This window comes from Chamaea fasciata, unplaced genomic scaffold (assembly GCF_029207755.1).
Source record: "Chamaea fasciata isolate MVZ Bird 193981 ecotype frontalis unplaced genomic scaffold, bChaFas1.0.hap1 SCAF_1, whole genome shotgun sequence".
NCBI lineage: Eukaryota > Metazoa > Chordata > Aves > Passeriformes > Sylviidae > Chamaea > Chamaea fasciata.
The window spans coordinates 47,618,637-47,637,863 of record NW_027094086.1 but is presented as its reverse complement, the minus strand read 5'-3'; the positions used below and the strand labels follow the sequence as shown (position 1 = coordinate 47,637,863).

The 19,227-nt window shown below is 38.1% G+C and overlaps 1 protein-coding gene across 2 annotated transcripts in view; it reads left to right on the top strand.

Annotated features, from left to right (window-relative positions):
• The first annotated feature begins 4,154 nt into the window (after nt 1–4,154).
• RBBP8 (RB binding protein 8, endonuclease) overlaps nt 4,155–19,227 on the top strand; it is a 34,135-nt gene continuing 19,062 nt past the window's right edge. Inside the window, exons 1-6 of one of the 2 annotated variants that reach the window (XM_066182521.1) lie at nt 4,155–4,369; nt 6,967–7,187; nt 12,297–12,339; nt 14,695–14,790; nt 16,840–16,952; nt 18,493–18,568. In XM_066182521.1, the coding sequence (XP_066038618.1) occupies nt 7,076–7,187; nt 12,297–12,339; nt 14,695–14,790; nt 16,840–16,952; nt 18,493–18,568 (440 nt within the window). In that variant the 5' untranslated portion in view covers nt 4,155–4,369; nt 6,967–7,075. Of the gene's footprint in view, nt 4,370–5,341; nt 5,456–6,966; nt 7,188–12,296; nt 12,340–14,694; nt 14,791–16,839; nt 16,953–18,492; nt 18,569–19,227 lie in introns of those variants that run through there. The other variant, XM_066182527.1, reaches the window with a different exon arrangement.

Below are 19,227 nucleotides of genomic sequence, written 5' to 3'. Positions count from 1 at the left end.
TTTTGTTGTTTTTTGTTGTTTTGGGGTTTTTTTCCTATCCATCAAGACTTCCTAAGAGACCTGAGAGTTTGAGTTGAATAAGCCCTGCCAGTTTCTGACTATAGATGAGGAGCAGTGAAAGCACTTCAAAGAAGAGGGTTCCTTAAAATGAACCATGTTACTGGCATTGGAGAATTTGATCTTGGCTCATTTTCAAATGTGGCTATGCAAGCAGCTTGAGAAGAATCAAATTCAACTAGTGGGGTGATGGAGAGGCTCCTCCCTATTCTTCCAGAGAAAGCAACCACCTGTGATAGACAGGAGTGGTGATATCTGTTGTCTGTGTGTCCTCCCAGCTGTAAGAAATCATGCTATTCAGAGCACTTCCAGTTCCTACACTTCCAGTTCAAATTCCACTTAAGTAGCAGCTGAACTGTGCCACATACTCTTATTTGCTGCATCTGAAATTTGGCTCCTTTGATGTTCTTATTGGCAATTGTAACATAAAGTCCATTAAATGAACATGACTAGAGAGTTAAACAATAATATATTTATCCTTCAGTTGCAGATCAGCAAGTCGAGAGGTTGTGAACACATTAGCCAAGTATATGTATGTGTGATCTATTAAATCTAATGCAAATACATAAGGACTTCACTGTTTTATTTTATACATACATATATGCATGTATACATATATACATATATATGCAAAGAATGAAATAGTTACCTCTGTGAATAAAGCAAATGAAATATTTAACTTAAACTTCCTGCTGTAATTCAAATCTGTTTTTTTATTACTTTAAATCTAGATTTAAAGTAATAGAAACAAACAAAAAACCCCAAGCTTTCTGCTAAAGTATTTTAGCCCTACTCTGTATGCATATGCAGTGAACTAAGCCATCTGCTGTTACCTGAGTGGTTAGAAACACTGATGCAGCCTCTGTACTACCCCTCAGGTAGGGAGGGGTGTGTTTGCGAATTAAAGGCTACTTTTAATTTTATCTGTGCTGCAACATTGCAGTACTCTTACAATAGAATTTCAGTTATTAGCTGATTTGCTGGTAAATAGTCCAGTCATCAAGAAGGAAGGCATTGCCACTAAACTGTAACTGAAAATCAACAGCTCCAGGTACTACTATAGGATTAAACATTCCAGACCATCTAGGTCTAAAATGGGCTAGGACAAAATAAAATTCCCTTTTTGCAGAATTGCTCAAGTGTTCTGTCACCTTGTTCAATGTGCCACAGTAAGGGATATTTTGAAATCTGGACACGAGCCATGACACCACAGGAAGTTTTGTATCTGTTCAAGCGCAGCAACGGTGAAGCATTTTTCCCACAGTTTTATTGTCTAGGTGTGTGTGTTTACTTTTATGAGGTGAATGAGATGCAGTTCCAGTTAGACTAGTCATCTTAAGACACCCAGTGTGTGAATGTGGAATATCAAACTCTCCAGTATTTTCTAGCATGTTCAATGAGCCAGGGATCTATTCAGTGGCCAACTATGCGATTTTGGAGTATATAAAATCAAATAAACCTGGAAGGGAGATAAAAGTAAAGTTCAACCGTTAGTGTTACTGTTTTCACTTACTGTGGAGTAGATAAGGATAACGCTGTAGAAGCCAGTGGACTTATATTGCTGTAAAGATCAACATGAGAGGATATGAAAACAAACAGCCCAGGGTTTATTGGGAAATAAAAGGGATGACATAATTATTTGCCAGAGTGCTTCCTATAAATAGTAAGAAAGGTACAGTTTATGGTAAAGTATCTGATCAATCAGCAAGAGGGCTATTTTATTGCTACTTATCAGATCTGTGCATAGATTTAAGACATCTGCTTCTCTTAACATGAGGAAATGATTGCTTGCCTACATCACAAACTTTTAGATTACATAAGTTTCAAAAGCAGAATAAAATCTGCCAACAAGCATTATTTAGAAAGACTGGAGTGTCTATCACAACCTCCTATGACATGAAAACTTCTTCCAAAACACGCAGCTAATTTTAGTTCCACCATATGTCTGCTGATCTGATAATGGATCAAACTTACAATTTGATTTTACAATAAGTAATCTGCTGCTGAGCTCCTGAACAACATTTTCATTTTACTTAAGTTGAAAAATAAGTGGTTAAACAATGATGAGAAATGAGCAGAAAAGTTAAAAATAAGATTTTTTCAAAATACTTCAGAATTCATGTACTTGATGGGAAACCAAGTATATTTCCAACAATGGGGAACAACAGATTTGAAGCTTGAATCATGTGTCATCTCCTGTCTTACAGTATTTCAAAATACCTCAAAAATGTTGAAGTAGTATTTCAGATCCAGTTTTATTTATGCTGTAGCTCCTCATTTATGATGTTTTCTTGAGACTTGAGTGATCTGAGTAATGTAAAAAAGAATTAGATGGAACAGCTACTAACAATTATGAAACACCTGAAGACTTAACTTTTAAAATACTGCTATTAACAATCTAGAAATACTTGCAGTCTAGAAATACTGTTTGCAGTTTTCTCCCTTGCAAACTGATCACTATTATGTCTTCTAGTCACGCCACCAAGCTCTCTCTGCAAGAGTTCCTATACTCCTATAGAGTACCAAAATGGTCCAGTGGAACCATCTGAAGGCAGAATAGTAATAGTGAAAAACTGTGGTTTGTTTCTATTTAATCACTAAGAACTACCTAAAATCAAGGGCTTTATCTCATTGCAGACAGCAGGGCTGGTCCCAATGAATGAGAGAATATTGATCTGCAATTTGGGGGGGAAAAAAAAAGAGAGAAGTGACAAAAAAGTTCAGCAGCCTTATCCAGTACTAATTGTATGTGCCTGCCGGTTTCCATACTCACATAAAACAAACAAACAAACAAAGCCTAGGCTGCTCTGTTGTACAGTAAAATGACAAGCCATGGAAAATGCTCAGATCAAGAGGATGGAGGGAAGCCCCCCCTACTTCTGTGTGTAAGCCCAAGCAACCAGGTTACAAATCCTCGGGCACAGATAGACTTAAGAGCATAGCCTTAAAGGCAAAGCCACTTCTGGCACAACTGATCCTCTTTATATCTAAACCAGCAAGAACATCTTTCAGAAAGGCAGGGACAGCATTTGTTTTAATGCAGGCTCTCCCACATACCCTTGCTTTTCCAGAGTGTTCTGTGCCTGCTGTCACATCAAACTGTGGCACCAGCCAGGGCCTGGCTTGTCCTCTCAGCTTTCCTCTGGCAGTTCTCTATGGAAACCCCAAGTACTGGGCTGGAGGAGGAGAGGGCTGAGAAACCTGGTGACCTCAATGAAAGAACACGAGCCAGCAGTGTGCCCAGAAGGCCAGTGGCATCCTTGCCTGTGTCAGAAATAGCACAGCCAGCAGGATCCTGTACTCAGCACTGGTGAGGTCGTGAGGTTTGGGCCCCTCAGTTCAGGAAGGACATTGAGGTGCTGGAGCGTGTCCAGAGAAGGGCAGCAAAGCTCTCAAAAGGGTCTGGAGCACATGTCCCATGAAGAGCGGCTGAGGGGGCTGTGGGTGTTTTGCCTGGAGGAGGCTCACTGAGACCTTGTAGATGCTTGTAGAGTGTAGAGGCTCTCCACCAGCACCAAAAAGGAGGCTGTAGTGAAGTGGGGGTCAACCTTTTCTCCCAGGCAACAAGTGACAGGACACACAAGAAGACGCCTCAGGTTGCTCCAGAGGAAGCTTAGGTTGGCCATTAGGAAGAGTTTTTTCACAGAAAGGATGATTAGACATTGGAATGGACTGCCCAGGGAGGTGGTAGTCACTCTCCCTGGAGGCGTTTAAGGAAAGACTGGATGTGGCAGCCAGTGCCATGGTCTAGCTGACGCGGTGGTGTTCGGTCAAAGGCTGGACTCGATGATCTCAGCGGTCTTTTCCAACCCAGCTGATCCTGTAACTGCGTCACCCCCGCCACCGGAACCCCCGGGCGGCGGTCCAGGCGACGGGCCCAGACCCTCAAGCTGCCGCTGTCTCGCGAGAGCAGCGCGGAAGGCTCGCGAGAGCTGCCCGCGCCCCGCCTCCCTGGGCGCTCGGTGCAGTTTTTCCTTTTTTCCCGCCGCCGGCGCGCGGAGCCGCTGGGAGCCAACCAGGTAACGGCGCGCGCTCCGCTCGTCCTCCGCCGGGGAGCGACCGCGAGCGCGCCGCCCCCGCTCCGCCCCGGGGCCGGGCCCGCCACAGCCCCTCCGGGCCCGAGTCCCCGTCGGGCGCTGCCCCGCCTGTTCCAGGGAGCCCCGTTCTCTCCGTCTGGGAGGCTCCCGGCGTGTGGGACATGCCATACCGCTCCTCTGGCGTCCCGGCTGCGGGGTGTTACCGAAGCCTGGCGGGAAGCTCCCAGGTGTTGGTCATGGCAGGATTTCCCAGAGCATCCCGGCGTGTCTTTCGAGTGAGTTTTCTGTGCGGTGTTGGTGCAAGAGGGAAAGGAGAACAAAGTTCGCCGCCGGGAAGTACAGCAGAGTTGAGTTTGTAGGAGCAGCCGGTGGTTTTTGGTGGGGATCGAGGTGCCGCGTGTTGACCAGAATCCCGGAGGGGCGGCGTGTCCCTGGCGGAAAGGGATCAGCACCGATGAGCGGCCTCGGCGCGTTTATCGGTGCTGATGGATTCCTGGAGGTAATCATTGATGAAGCCGTGGAAAGCTTCAAGGTGCCGGAGGGAGCTGGTTTGTGGAAGAAGAGGGAAATGGACGCTTTTAGGTGGTCCCATGGAAGCGGCAGTCGGCCGGGACAGCAGCAAAGTAGGATATCCGGGTGAGGGGCTGGCGCTGTGCTTCCACCCCCATCCATCCCCAAGCAGCTTCCAGTGATGTCCCTGTCTGCGAGTGTCCGTACATCCAGCTCTGGAGGTTTTTTTTCCCCTAAGGACTGGGAAGCATTTTCTTAGGGCTGGAGACTAAGCCATCACTTTTACACCCGTGCAGCTGCCCAGGCCTGTCAAAGGCTCGACTTGAACACTTCTTGCGGGCCCTGGGTTTTAAGGAAGGTTGAACACCTGTAGGAAGCAATATGTCATTTTGGGATCTTGAAGCAGATGAAGCTTGGGAAAATGCCTTGCTCTTTTTTTTCCTATTTGTAGCCTGTTGATGTACTAATAATTTGCAGAAACTGAGTGGGTTTTGTGCATTTTTTTTTTTTGCCGTCATCTTGGGGGAAAAAACCCAAAACAAACACAACGGACACCATTTACTGTCTAGAGTCAGATGACTTTTCCGTGGAAATGAGTCATCTAACATACTTAAATCTGAAACACTAAGTGAAAACAGGCGTGCTGTTGATAGAGAAAAAGCTTGATCCTGAAACACCTGTAGAAGGTGCAAAACAGGAGTTTAAAAGCCATTCCTAATGTCACTAAGCAGTTGGCTCCACAGAGTGTTGTAAGATGGCTTAATGTGGCCGCACACGAAGTGGAGCGTTTCAGCTGCAAAGAAGCAAGCAAATTGCTGTTCAACTTCTGTAGGCATTGCTAATTTCAAAGGGTAATTTTCTTTTAAGTATTTCTCTGAAGGTAACATTTGCAAACTTGAAGCCATATCCTGAAATAGGCACTGAATTTGCTCTGGGCAGAGAAGGTTAAAGCAAATGTGGAGCTGCTGGCTGTTACATTATTGTAACATTTAAGTATCCTTATATTATACAAAACACGCAGTTCAAGTGTTTCTGTTGAGAAAAATGTTTTGTTCCATTATTTTTATTCCATTGTAAAGGCAGCCAGACTGAAAAAAAAGTGACTTAAAACAATGCCCAGAGAGATGTGGAACCAAAGCCTCCGGGCCCTATGCTTGGTTACTGACCACTGGACTGAACATTTGATTGTGGTGAATCTGGAGGACCAGCTAAACCAGCAGCTACATTCAGATGCTCTAAGTTGTTTGAAGGCTCTCAAGATAGGAAATGCAGCTCCTTGACTAATCATGGACTTTGTATCATCTGAACTATAATTCACACCTCAAAAATTTGAGAGCAAATTGTTCCTTCCATTTGGCAGTATAGGCATGGTGACTTGCTTGCTCAGGTTGCTAATGTAGGAATAGTACAAAATACCTAGTTTGTTTGTTTGGTTTGGTTTTTTCTTACTGCATTTTATATTACAAAGTCATAGAGATAGCTATGTCGACCTGGTAATGACAGTCCCTGTTCAAAAGTGTTTGTTTAAAATTGACTGCATAAAAATGGAGAAAACTTAGAATGTCCAGTTTCACACAGAGGGAACTGAAGGACAGAGATTACAGGAGTATTTCAATATTGGACACCCAGTGCCGGTAGAATTGAATCTTACCTTGGCTCAGAGCCTGATCTGAGTACCATGCTTCCCCTGCAGTTTGCCTGAGGGCATCATCTCTGTAAGGAAGCCTTCAAAACAAGTGAGAATTATGGATAAGATTATCCTAGATTTTGTAGGCAGTCCAGCTTGTAAGACAGAGCTATCTGACCTACATAGTTCTTCTCAAATATTGATGTTTTGGAGATTTATATGTTTTTTGTGATTACTCTCCATTTTTTTTAATCAGAGAATGGGAATAATTTTAATAAAGAATTAGGAAGACTTCAAGGGGATGTGAACTTTTCTTTGCAAAAGGGTGTCATTTGAATCCAAGTTTATATAAAGGATGTATATAGACCAAATCCATCTCTGATAAAACTTATGACAAATGCTTTTGCTGGCAGCTAGATTTGGGTACTATGGCTTACTTTTGGAAAACAGGAATTCGGTATAACTGTATCTTTAGGTAAGAAAAAATAAAGACTCCAAAGTATTTTAATCTAATTTTAAGTTGGTAGCTTTTGAAAGGGAGGAAAATTCTGTTAGTTTGTAATTAGCTGCAGCAAAATATGTAGCATTGTCCAAGCTTTCACGGTGACTGTCAGTATGAAAGTATATAAATATATATCCTCAACAAGGATAGACAGTAAACTTTGCATTTCATCCATGGCTACAAGTTATGCTCTGATCAATTTAAATGGAAGTGTTGTCATTCTGTCGTTACAGACATACACCTCTCTTCAGAAACAGTTTCATAACTATGTGATTTAAAATACCAAGTTTGAGAGTGAGCCAGTTCTGCAAGTCAAAGAAACTGGGAGCAGAGAAAAACAAGATGAATGTATCTGGAGGAAGCTGTGGGAGCCCTAATTCTGCAGAACCTACAGGAGACTTCTTCAAAGAACTGTGGTCCAAACTGAAAGAATGTCATGATAAAGAAGTACAAGGTAAATCATTGAAGGTTGGATTTGTTAGGTTAAAGTTGATGTTTGTCAGTTACCACAGGAAAACTTTGAACCAAAATACTCTGCATGGAACTAAATAGATTTTGAATGTTTTCAGGACCCAATGATTACAAATGGTCCTTAGAGTTTGACCACCTAAGCCTGGTTTAACAGGATTAAACTCTCAACACATAGAAATGATTTGCTAGGTCAGTGAAGAAAAAGTCACACAATGTTCTGTAGAGTCTCTGCTTGCCTACAAAATATTTATGTGTTACTTTACCGTTAATGGATTATAATTCAGATTTCCGAACTGTGTTATTCAATGGATTCTTTTCTTTTGCTTTTGGCTTTAGTTGCTTCAGATACATTCAAATGATATGTATTGTTTATTTCCCCTGACTTGTGCAGAATCACTGCAGATTAATGTTACTGAAGTGAAAATTATTTCTTCAGATTTTAGTGTTCTAAATTTTCTCAGCAAAATTTATAATGTTTTTATAATATGATTATTCTTACATTGTGACTTGTAATAACAGTTTTACTACAGATTGGCTGTTAATGTCGGTTCATTCTTCAGTAATTCAGAAAAAATGAATTATTGCACCATATGTATTGTTACTGTAATATTGTTTTATTTACAAGGAGTATTCATAAGGGTTTTTGCTAAAATATGAAATAAGTTAACATTTTGTTCTGCTAATGTCACATGATCCATTCTTTTGAATGGAACTAAAACAGTATTGGACTGTATCTTCTAAGAAGTTTTTCCTTATGTATGAAATAATATTTATATTAGGCTGGAATAAAAGTGGGTGAGGTTTTGTCATTTAAGAGCTTTAGTCATGCAGGTGAATCTTTACCCAAACCATTTCAGTGTGGCCTTGGTTGTTTCTACCAGCCTCAAGAAAGTTTCAGGTCTGTCCATTTTGGCCCATTTATCCCTTCACTTCTTGGGGTTTCAAAAACTCTTGGAGATTGTTTATAATAGATGTTACTTGCCCCCAATTGAAAGTCTTGATTCAATAATTTGCATCACTGGGCCGTGACACTTTGTTGTTGATTATTAAAAAAAACAGCAAACAGACCAAACAAGCAACCAAAAAGCATATACCAATATGGCAAGTGGAAAGAGAACTATAGCAGACAGTAGCATTTCTTTACATTAACATATGAACTGCAGTTTTATATTGTGTTCCAAAACACACAGAAAATTAACCTTTTTTTAATCATTATTTTTTTAATTGTTGATGGTTCTTTTTGGAGTGGTGTGATGTGGACCACGGATAAATGCGGAAGTACTGATAGGATGGGATCTGGCAATCTGTGGCATGTGTGAACAACAAAAACTTAACAAACAAAAAGCTCTGATGTAGAGACTTATGTTAAGTGACCCTTTCTCCAGTTTCTTGGGGGATGTGCAGCACGTGATTTTCAAGTTTGGGTTTTCTTTATGCAAGCAAGATACTCTTTAGAATGCGTGAAGGGTGTGGCCAGGTAATTTTGCCACCAGGCAGTCTTTTTCATGCCTAACCCTTTGTCAGTATGTCCCACACCGTGTTAGGCAAAATTAGGTGTTCCATGATAACATCAAAGGCATGCCTGAAGGATAGTTAATTTTTTCAGGAGGTGGGGATCCTCTTATAGAAAATGGTACTGGAAGATATTTTAGAAACATCAAACACAGACTTGCCTAGACTTTGCTTGTTTCTGAACTCTATAAATAAGAATTAAAATTGACTCATGAGTTTCTAATCTGAGTGTCAGCAAAAATTATTTTGAAGGTGGTGGAAGGTGGATTAAGGGAAAGTTTGTAGTTGTTGGAAAAGCTTTTTGCATGTACAATGTACTAAACACTGAAATGGTGAGATTATTTTTATTTAAAATCCATGAAAAGTAGACTTTACGACACATGAACTTAACATGGTCAGACATGTTGGATATACAAGTTATACCTATAGAATGTAGACTGAAGAATGCTTCAAACTCATGCAGTTTGAAAGGGATTTTTTTGAATTTTGATGTTACTATTTCATTATATATGATGTAAAGAAATCCAGCTTCTTGTTCTTTTCAACTGATCACTTCAAAAAAAATTCCAGTTTTAGCCTTCTTCACTCAAAATAGCTATTATTTAACTTAAATTCATTATCAGACAATGGGCAGGACACCTGCATCTCATTTTCCAAAGATGTTGGGTATGGTCAGTGTCAGTTGACTTTTCATGGAGTTCAGAAGTGCTCAACAGCTCAGAATAATGGTCATTAAAACCATTGGCTTTTAGTTCCTATCTGTAGAATGTGTGGGATTCTTGCATAGTGCCCAGAAGATTCAAAGGAATTTAATAATGCTTTTTATAAACTGATTTATTTCCACAGGTGGTAATTCTTACCTCTTGCTTGTAATAATTATATAGAGTCTTCCTGCATGTGGATCTTATCAAGATGGTTTCTGAGGATTAATTTAAATCTAAAACTCTGTCCTAAAAACATATATCAGCATAGAAATGTGAGCAGTTTTATGTACAAGAAATAGCCTAGTTTTTTTGTTGGTTTTTTTTTTTAATTACTGCTTACCTCTGAAAAGCAGAAGATATCAATAGAGAAAAAGCTGTACTCATAGAAGGAGAGAAACTTATGAGTAAAGCAATCTTATTGATGGATTGCTGTAGGAAAGGAAATGGCTGGAAGTTCCTCAAAAGTAAATAATCATAGAAAACAGAGCTGGAAGGGATTTTAGAAGGTCATCTAGTCCATCTCTGTACCCTTGAGGTAGGATTATGTCTGCGTCATTGCTGACAGTAGCTTGTCCAACTTGTTTCAAGAAATCTTCAGTGATAAAGATTCTGCAGTCTGCCCAGGCACTGTCAGTTTTAAGGAAGTGCATTTAATGCATTTGAAAGTTCATCAGAGCAGGAATTATCATAGCCATTAATTGAAATATTATAGCTATGTAGTCTAATCAAATAGCAAGTTTCATAAAAGAGTGTTTAATTCATCTGCCTAATGATAGTTTAATGAAGGTCTCCCTTGCTTTAATAGGTGCAGAGTGTCATTTACTAATGCATTTACAAGCTTTAGGTAATGCAGATTTATATAGTCTACAGCTTTTCTATTCCATAAAAATATTGTGTGAAAGACAAAATTGAATTGGGAAGGGACATAGTGTAGTTCCACAGAGTTTTATGTGCTCCCTGTGTTAAATAAGGAAACTTGAAAAAGCAAAGCTCCTTAAATGAGCCTGCTTAAAAACTCTCAATGCTCTGGGAAAGCAAAAAGAAGAGACTGCAGCAAATATAGTAATTCAAGGCTCTTGGATAAATGTGACAGGCTGGTTTCCTGCCTTCTCATTGCAGTCATTTGAACTAAGAAAAAATGCAACCTTTAAGTAACTAGTTTAGTTCCTCCTGAATTCAGGTGAGAGGGGAGATAGTGTTACCTGGAGCACAGCACTGGGCCTTTTGAGCCCTGCCTCTTCAATTGGTCGCTCAGGTTGCCAAAGTTACAATCCTAAATACTTGCTGAACAGAGTGCCTGTTCATACAGGAGGTGCATTGTTGTGCAGCTTCATTCCTTCCGATGGGCGTGGAGCAGCTTTAAAGCAAGCTTTATAGGGGTTCTAATTGCAGATGCCTAATTGACTTGATGAATAGCAACTGCTTAAAGAAATAAACCCTCTTTCTGTGCTCATCTGCATGATAGAACATAAAGTCTCACAGGTGCTGAACACTTGGAGATAAAAGAAATCTTGCTATACTTCCTAAGATTTTTTAAAAGTAGTCTGTCTGCATTTTTAACTCATTGTCTCGCTGGCATCTTGTTGCAGGTATGGGTTCACTGAGTCTGTGGCTGGCTTGACATTTTAAGTGGCCTGAAGAGTGAACCTTCTAAAGCAATTAATTTTTCCCTTAGAGCTGTTCCTAGTTGAGTGTAGTAGGGGAGAAAAAATAGTCTGTTACCTGCCTTAACCTACATTTTTCTATAGGAAGATGTAGTATCAGCTGTGTATTTAGGCTTAAATTCCAAGCAGTCTCAAGTTTTTTTACTAGTGTTCTGGTTTTATAAGTTTATCCTGCTATCCTAAATTCATAATGCTTTTGCAAGAGAGCTTACAAGACGCCTGATGTTCAACCTGAAGTTGGTAGCAACTTTTCATAGTTAGAAGAAAATAAACATGCTGGAAAATATTATGTAATTTTCTGATGTGATATGAAAATTTCACTTGGATTTCTGCTTAAGAAACTGTTCTATCATTGGGGTCTGATTATTTCTGTTTATTTGGAATAGGAATGGCCAGCTTGTGTGTTGGTAATATCACATAAATTTCCACGGCACTGTATCCTGCTTGTTAAACTGTTTTGTGCGTAAATATCTTCTTGTCTCTGTGCACATACAAATGCACCCAAGACCTTGCAAGCAGATTGGCTGGACAGTGTTCTGTCCCCTGGGCTGTCAGCTGGTCACTCCTGCTGAGAACAGGTGTCTTTGCAAAGCTTTTTACTTCTGCTCAGAATATATAGTTAGGAGTGTGGAACTCTTAGTGGGAGAAGGGTCACAGATGAAATATCATTCCTCAATTCACCCTCAGATATTCCAAGAAAGCTTTGACTGAGCATATCTCCAAAGAAGGATGTTGTCCTTCTTTGCTTTAAAGCCTTGAATCACATATTTTTAATGTTTCCTTTATGCACTGTAAAGCGTTTCTCAGTTCAGTGATTGGATGCTTCATTATGAGTGTAGTATTGTGAATTTATGTGCACACAGAACATATTTCATGCTACTTATGTGGGCATAGTCAGTTCAAATAAATTGACAGTGGTGGCTATTCGTGTGTGGTTATTTCACAAAGGTGTTTGTTTACTTGTGTAAGTGGAAATCTGTGTGTTTGTTTAATAAGTTTGTATTTCCTGGAGATCACAATGACTATATTTGTTTCCAAGATCCTGTAGAACACACTCAAAAATTCCAGAAGGGACCTTTTTCTCTCCAGATTACTGATGTTTTTTGTCTCTCTTTGCAGATGACAGTGGCGAAGGTGGAGTTAATTTATTGTCTTACTCTTTTTTAAAAATCAGAATTCTGTAACATGTAATTTCTTCTGTCTACTTTTCAGGCTTACAGCTGAAAATATCTAAGTTGAAAAAGGAAAGATGCTTGTAAGTACTCATCCTAATGATCTAATTTATTAAAGGAGAGTCAGATTCCGATTAATGAGCTGCGATTCTTGTAAGATCAATTAAGGTTTCATGGATTCTTCATCCTTTAGATGTGTAAAGAACTCTGCTTACTTTAATAATTCAGCTGAAGTCATCTGAAGGTGTACAGAGCTCTTTACAGGGTGTGTTCTTTCTTAAGTGTAATTTATAAATTAAGTAGTTACTCTTTTTTTACTCTGAAATTATGAAATTATCTCTTGCTTTTGATATTTGCCTGGTGTATAAGTTGCTTCCATGTTCTGGAATCTTCAATTGATCAGGCAGTTTTCTAGATGAGACTTATCATCAGTGCTGTGACTGAAAAAATACCAGATAGGTTAATCATTGTTTGTTGGAATCTTTCTACAACTGCCACATTGTAGATACAGTCCTGTTACATAGGAGGTCTTGTTTTCCTTGATGCATCCGAATACCTGGGGTTTAGTATTTCAAACTTGGTAATCAGCTGACAATGAGCACCTTATTTTGTATCCCACTCCAGCATTGGAGCTAATGACTTGTAAACCCTAGGTCAGAGACTGGCCATTATTCAGTGCCTTCATAGCCAAAAATGTCAGTCGTGTTTATCAGGTGCACTAGAATTTTAAGGAAAAAAAGCCCCAACCAACATCCTAGTTGCTTCTGTTGTTTTAATGTCTTTACGGGGCATTTTACAGGGTTTAGGTGAGAGACATGTAGTATTAGTGTACATTTATGTCTCACTTATTTATTGCAAAGGACTTAATGCCATAGAATGACTTAGAATTAACTAGAAACAATTTTTAAATTTGCTCTTTTAAGTCTCCTGTGAGTGGCATAAACAGAAAGAATGAGGGGATTTTTTGCAGTTTTAGTTTTTTGTTGGAGGGTTTTTTTAATGTCCTAAACATTAGGAAAATACAGCTTGCTTTTTGTCTGACTTCAAATTTTGCCATGGCCTGGCTGCACTTGGTTAGTGAACTGAGGTAACAGAACTTTAATATTTTGTCCTTCCCAAGTAAAAGTACAAGCCTTAAATGGTCCCTCATGCTGTTTGCATGTAACTGTGTTATAGGTTGAATATGCAGTTGGAATGGCCTATGTGGGTCTGTGTGATAGTACAGAAAAATAAAGCATCTGTACTTAAATTTAAGGATTAATAACATATGCTTGTGATTGTACACCATTATAGAAGCTTCCAGCTGTCCCATTCACTTTATGACCCATGATTGCCAGTTTCTTGTACTACGGTAATGCCAGCAATATGAAAATGTGGTTGGCTAAACATATGTTAAAGGGATAGTGCCAATTTAAAAGTATGTTTGTGTAAAAGAGCTGTATTAACAAGTTACTAAATATGTTTTCATTTCCTGATGTGTGTGTGTGTGCTTAACAGTTTTGCCTGAGCCAATTTCATGACTTCCACAAATAATCCATCTCAGGCACACTAAAAACAAACAAAGGATTCCATGGTAAAAAACCTGGGTATTTCTCAAAAGTCAGTCATCATCATGTTACACAGATTCAGGCACTTAGCTTTTGCTGAACATGAATTTCCCTGTAGAAAATAATTGTGTACTTGTCACTTGTACGTTGTTCGCATCTTGAAGAGATGTTGTGATCTGATAATAAAACTGAGAGGGAGCTAGAATTGGGAAGTTAACGTTACTACTATTCCTTAGCTCTTTTAAGGAGAAAATATTCTTTGTTAATTAATTAGTTCTGGTTTTTAGAGAAGGTATTTTCCACAAAATCATCTGCTTCTGAGGATTTTGGAAAGGCACTTCTCTTGTCTTTATTCATATTATGGAAATATATGTTCTATAGAGAATTTCTTCTTGAGGAAGTAAACCTCTAACGGATCTAAAGACTTTTCAGAGATTTCCAAACCTAATGTGGTTTGCTGTGCTGCAGAATTTACTCACTGATATAACAAGACCAAAACGACCTGACTGTGAAAGCTCCCATTAGATTCCCAACAGCTCCACAACACAGTAAAGTGTAAGAGAAGTGTTTGAGTTTGTTCCTTGAAATTGTTGCTTGAACATTGTTAGGTTTTATGCCTTGACTGTTATCAATTCTAGATTTTACCTGAACAAAAATCAGGCGTAACAGATCCACTTGTATTATGAATTAGAAACCAGCTGCATCTTTCCTCTTTCATTTGTAAATTATTATTAATCAGAAACACTAGTTTTATTTTCAATTTAATATTTGTGCTGGTGATAATCATATTTCCCAAGGATATGCATGAAACGTGCCATAGAAAATTCTCTAGTGAAAAAGTAATTACTGCAATTTAAAGCTAGAACTAATTTTTCCTCTTTTTCTTTTCAGGGATGCAGAGAGGCTTGAAGAGTTCTATACCAAGAACCAACAACTTAGAGAACAGCAAAAAGCACTTCATGACACTATCAAGGTTTTAGAAGACAGGTGAAGTAGTGTCTTCTGGCTTTTGAGTTTGCTGTATTTTACTCTTACAGAGTAGTTCTGGATACTTTGCAAGTTGAGTTTATTGTGTTTTGGTGTGGGATTGTTGTTTTTTTTTTTTTTTTTAGTAAGCCAGTCCTTTTCTAATGCAATCTAAATAGTGTGTTATGGAGAAAGGTGTAGAATTTGTATTTTTCTGACTGAAGAGCAATCAATAAATATATAACATATATATTTATTTATCTCATCTATATAACTAAACATAAAATCAATAATATATATAAATAAATAACAATTTCTGTATATTGTTATTTTCAAAGTGCTTACCTTGTTTAGTTAAGATCAACAAAAGTTGGAATAGAGCAGCTTGAAAGGCAGACAGACATTTTAGGGTTCATTCTTTTGAATCCATCTTCGTATAGTTAAATTTTGTATTGATCAATTTGTAATACAAGTACAATACCCAAAGGCTGTAGTATGTTGTGAAACTAATGAAATAACTCACTAGGAAATGTTTCAGATTTGAGGGAGTCTTTTTTACTAATTGCCTGTTCTACCTAAATTTCATCACAGGTTCCATCTGTTATCTCCTTTTGTCTTAGGTGTTCTCCTTACCTTTTGATCCGTTCTGCCTCCTCCTTATTTGTTCCTGTTTTAGCTGGTATTGCAAAACAAAACTAATAGACATGAAATTACAGTGCATTTTTTTATCTTTAAAAGCTATACCTGTTTTGGAAAGTGAATGTTAAATTTGCTATTAATAAGGTCTCAGAAGCTTTCTGGGCATAGGAGATCATTACATAGTAAATGGTTTTCCACTATTTCTGTGTTACCTCAAGTTTTAAAGCTGTGCTATTCCTACTTTCAACTCCATTTCTCTGTTAAAGGCATTAGGAATTAAGCTTGTAGCCATGCAGCTAATAAACTTTCATACCATGTAAGTAGAGAGGCATTCATTGTGTGGATGAACTTTTCTAATCCCTTATCAGATGAATTACTCACATTGTGAAAAACAAAAGAAGTATTTCAACTGATTTAATACGAGGAGATTGTAATCTGTTTGTTACACATTCAGCTAGTATGAAGTGTTTTACTCTTGCCATAATTCCACAATATTAAAACACTAATAAACCAGTATAGCTTTTACTTCCAATATTCAGCTGTGAAATTGGAAACTTACATAGTTGGTTGAGTTTGGTTTTTTTAATACTTGATGTAGTAGCAGCAGCAGCAATGCAGAACTTTTGACTAACTGATTTCTTATTTAGTAGGCAAAAGAGAGTCTGGTTTTCACTTTGGTAATACTGTTAACTATTTGCTGTGTACCAGAAATAAATACATCCCATTTATCACCTATAAAATGAACACAGATTTCATTGCATGAATGAATGTGACAGGTAAGATGGAGTGATTCTAACCAGTCTTGTTCTGATCATGGATGTGTTTTAAACAGCTAATCTAAACCATTAGAGACAGTGGCATGAATGCCTCTCATGAACTTTTGGATCCACTTCAAATTATTGGTGCTTAGATAAAGGGTTTCACATTTGGTTGGCAGTTGTTACAGAGTGAAACTACTATTTGTCCTTTTTATTTGATTATTTTGCTTAATGACACTACATATCCTCCTTAGATGAAGTAGTAATTCTATTTAGTGTAGTGATTTGCTTATTTGTATTTTCTTTAATGAACTTTACTGAAAATCAATGCTGATTTATATCTGACAGTATTCTTAGTAAGATGCCTCACAAAGGATTTCAGTGGCAAGGTGTAGCATGCTCCACTTTATTAAATAAGGTAATGCATGTTTTAGAAGTATCCAGTGCTTACGATCATTTATGCAAATGTTAGAGCACATAGTATTAGATCATTCAGAAATCTCAAAACATTGCTGTGTGAACTTATAAAACCACAGTACTTAGTGGTGTGCCGCATAGCTGTCAGAAGTTTTCTAGTTTTCATTGTTCAAAAGACCTTTTAAACATTGGTATCTGCTTCATGCATGGCAATTTTTTTTAACAGAGGGACCTTTTTCTCTTTGTTTTATTGTAGATTGAGAGCGGGGTTATGTGATCGTTGTGCTGTAACTGAAGAACATATGAGAAAGAAGCAGCAAGAGTTTGAAAATATCCGGCAGCAGAATCTCAAACTTATCACGGAGCTTAGTGAGTTTTATCCTCAAGTCTGAAGACAAAACATGCTATTCTGTAAACTAGTTCTCCAGTAATTCCTGTAACTTGATATAATTTATATGTGGTGTGTTTAGTAAGCCCAAAAAGTTCAGTCAGGGGATATTTAACTGTACAGTCTGAAAATATGTAACATACCAGTGACTAGTCATTTGACCCACCTTCTTAGATTGAAGTGCTGATACTGAAAGTGAATTGACGTGGAAAATCTTACACTGTAAAGTAGCTACTTTAGATAAAATGTGACTGCTTCTGTTTATTCCTACAGCTAGAATGATTGCCAGCTTTCCTAAGAAAACCCTGACTTCAAAAGGAACTGGTGATTGCAAAGTATCAAGTTCAGACAGAGCTGGTTGAGCTTGTGTCCTGTAGTTGGTTTTGGTCTTTGACTGCAGTAAACCCGTAACTGTCACATAACCAACTGAGGCCACAAATAAATATCTTTATACCAGGCAGCTTGTCGGCAGCTCATTTTGAAATCAAGAAACAGAACATGTGCGACAAATTAAACTGTTTGTTCCAGGTGATACACAAGCAGGACACAAATACGTTCATAAAGAGAGTTTGGAAAGATTGGTTGTATAAAGCATTGAATAGTACAGGACAGAATTTTAAAACATTAATGATATCTTTACCATTAATTATTTTGTATCATTTAGTTGTCTTGCTTGGTCAAGAACAAGCAGACATTAAGTGAGAGTTAAAATAGGGGAAATGCCAGACAAAAAATAGCTTTCTGGTGCTTAATTAAACTGTGGAAATACTAGGTTCTGTGCTAATAGAAAACACATCAGTGTTTCAAGGGCTTCTAATACTGAGCACTTACGAAAAATATTCTGAGTTCTGAGTTTAATGATGAGCAGCAAACAAGGTACAGCAAATCTCTAAATATAGCTCTGAACCTTAAAAATCAAGGTGACACCTATTAGGTACAAATCTTGAAATGTGACACAACAGCAGGCTCCCATGGGTTTGGGTTGAGATCTGTATAACAATGAAAAAGATCAATTGAGGAATCTAGAGGCAAAATAGACAACAAAATAAAATCAAGAACTTAAAAATTAAAGTGAACGGATGAATTGAGAGCTATCACTTTATTAGTTTGAGACAGAATGGAAAAAAGGCTTAATGGTTGCTTTAGTGGCTAAAACCAAATGCAGATTGCGTTATAGTTCATAGGTTACCTTTAGCCTAAGGAAGCAATTTTTCCATGGAGGCAAGTGAGCAATTCAGTCATCTTTACAACACAGTCTCACTTGTGTGGACATGAACAAAAATAACTAATGATTGTGTAGGACTAACATAGCGATACAGTAATTGTGCCACCTCTGCCTTTTCTAACATGTCATTTTACTATTTTTTTAATGACTAGTGTGAAACTTCATATTTGTAAACCATAGAGAAGGGGTATGGTATTACATTCTACAATTGGTTCTGTTTGCTTAAAGGGCCTGATGAGATTATCTTGTTAACATGTATGCATTGATTTTTTAAAATATTTTTCTATAAATTTCAGTGAATGAAAAAAACAACTTACAGGATGAGAATAAAAAGTTGACTGAACAGTTCCAGCAATTGCAGAAGGAGCTAGAGTAAGTTTGGGGTTGTTTTGGATATTTCCCCATTCCTCAGTAGAGATGTCTAGGAATATAAATATTAGCTTTTAAGTCTTTGAATCTTGTTTCCTCTTTCTGATAGACAGACTGTGAAAAGGTAGTCTACTGCCATTATGACAAGCTAAACCCAGTTTCCTTCTATTATGCAGACTTTTATTTTCTGATTTAAAAATGGGAGTAAAACTGGGAGAAGTAAATTTATCATAGAAATTTTGCTTGCCTCCTGCTCACGGTGTATAGCCAAGCTGTACATCTCATACTTTTATTACTTGGTTGCCTCTTTACCATCTGTTTCCTCCTAGGCTAGGACTTCAGAAAAGTACTTATTTAGATAGTCAAAAAGTCCCAGGATCTTGGAATACATTTTTAAATAAGCTTATTATAATTTTGCAATTTTAGATGAAAAATACTATAGTAAGTTTTGAAAACAAGACATAAAAATAATGAGCTACAAATTGACTGAAATTTTAACTGTTATAGTAAGAATGTGCCATCTAATGTTGTGGTTAATATGTGAATGTGGTGTACTGTGTGCAAGGTGGAGGTAGGGTTCTTTCTTGTTGTGGTCTGACATCATCTGAAACTTACCTCACTTTTGCCTATCTGTGACTAAGCTGTGTATGTGGGAGAAATGG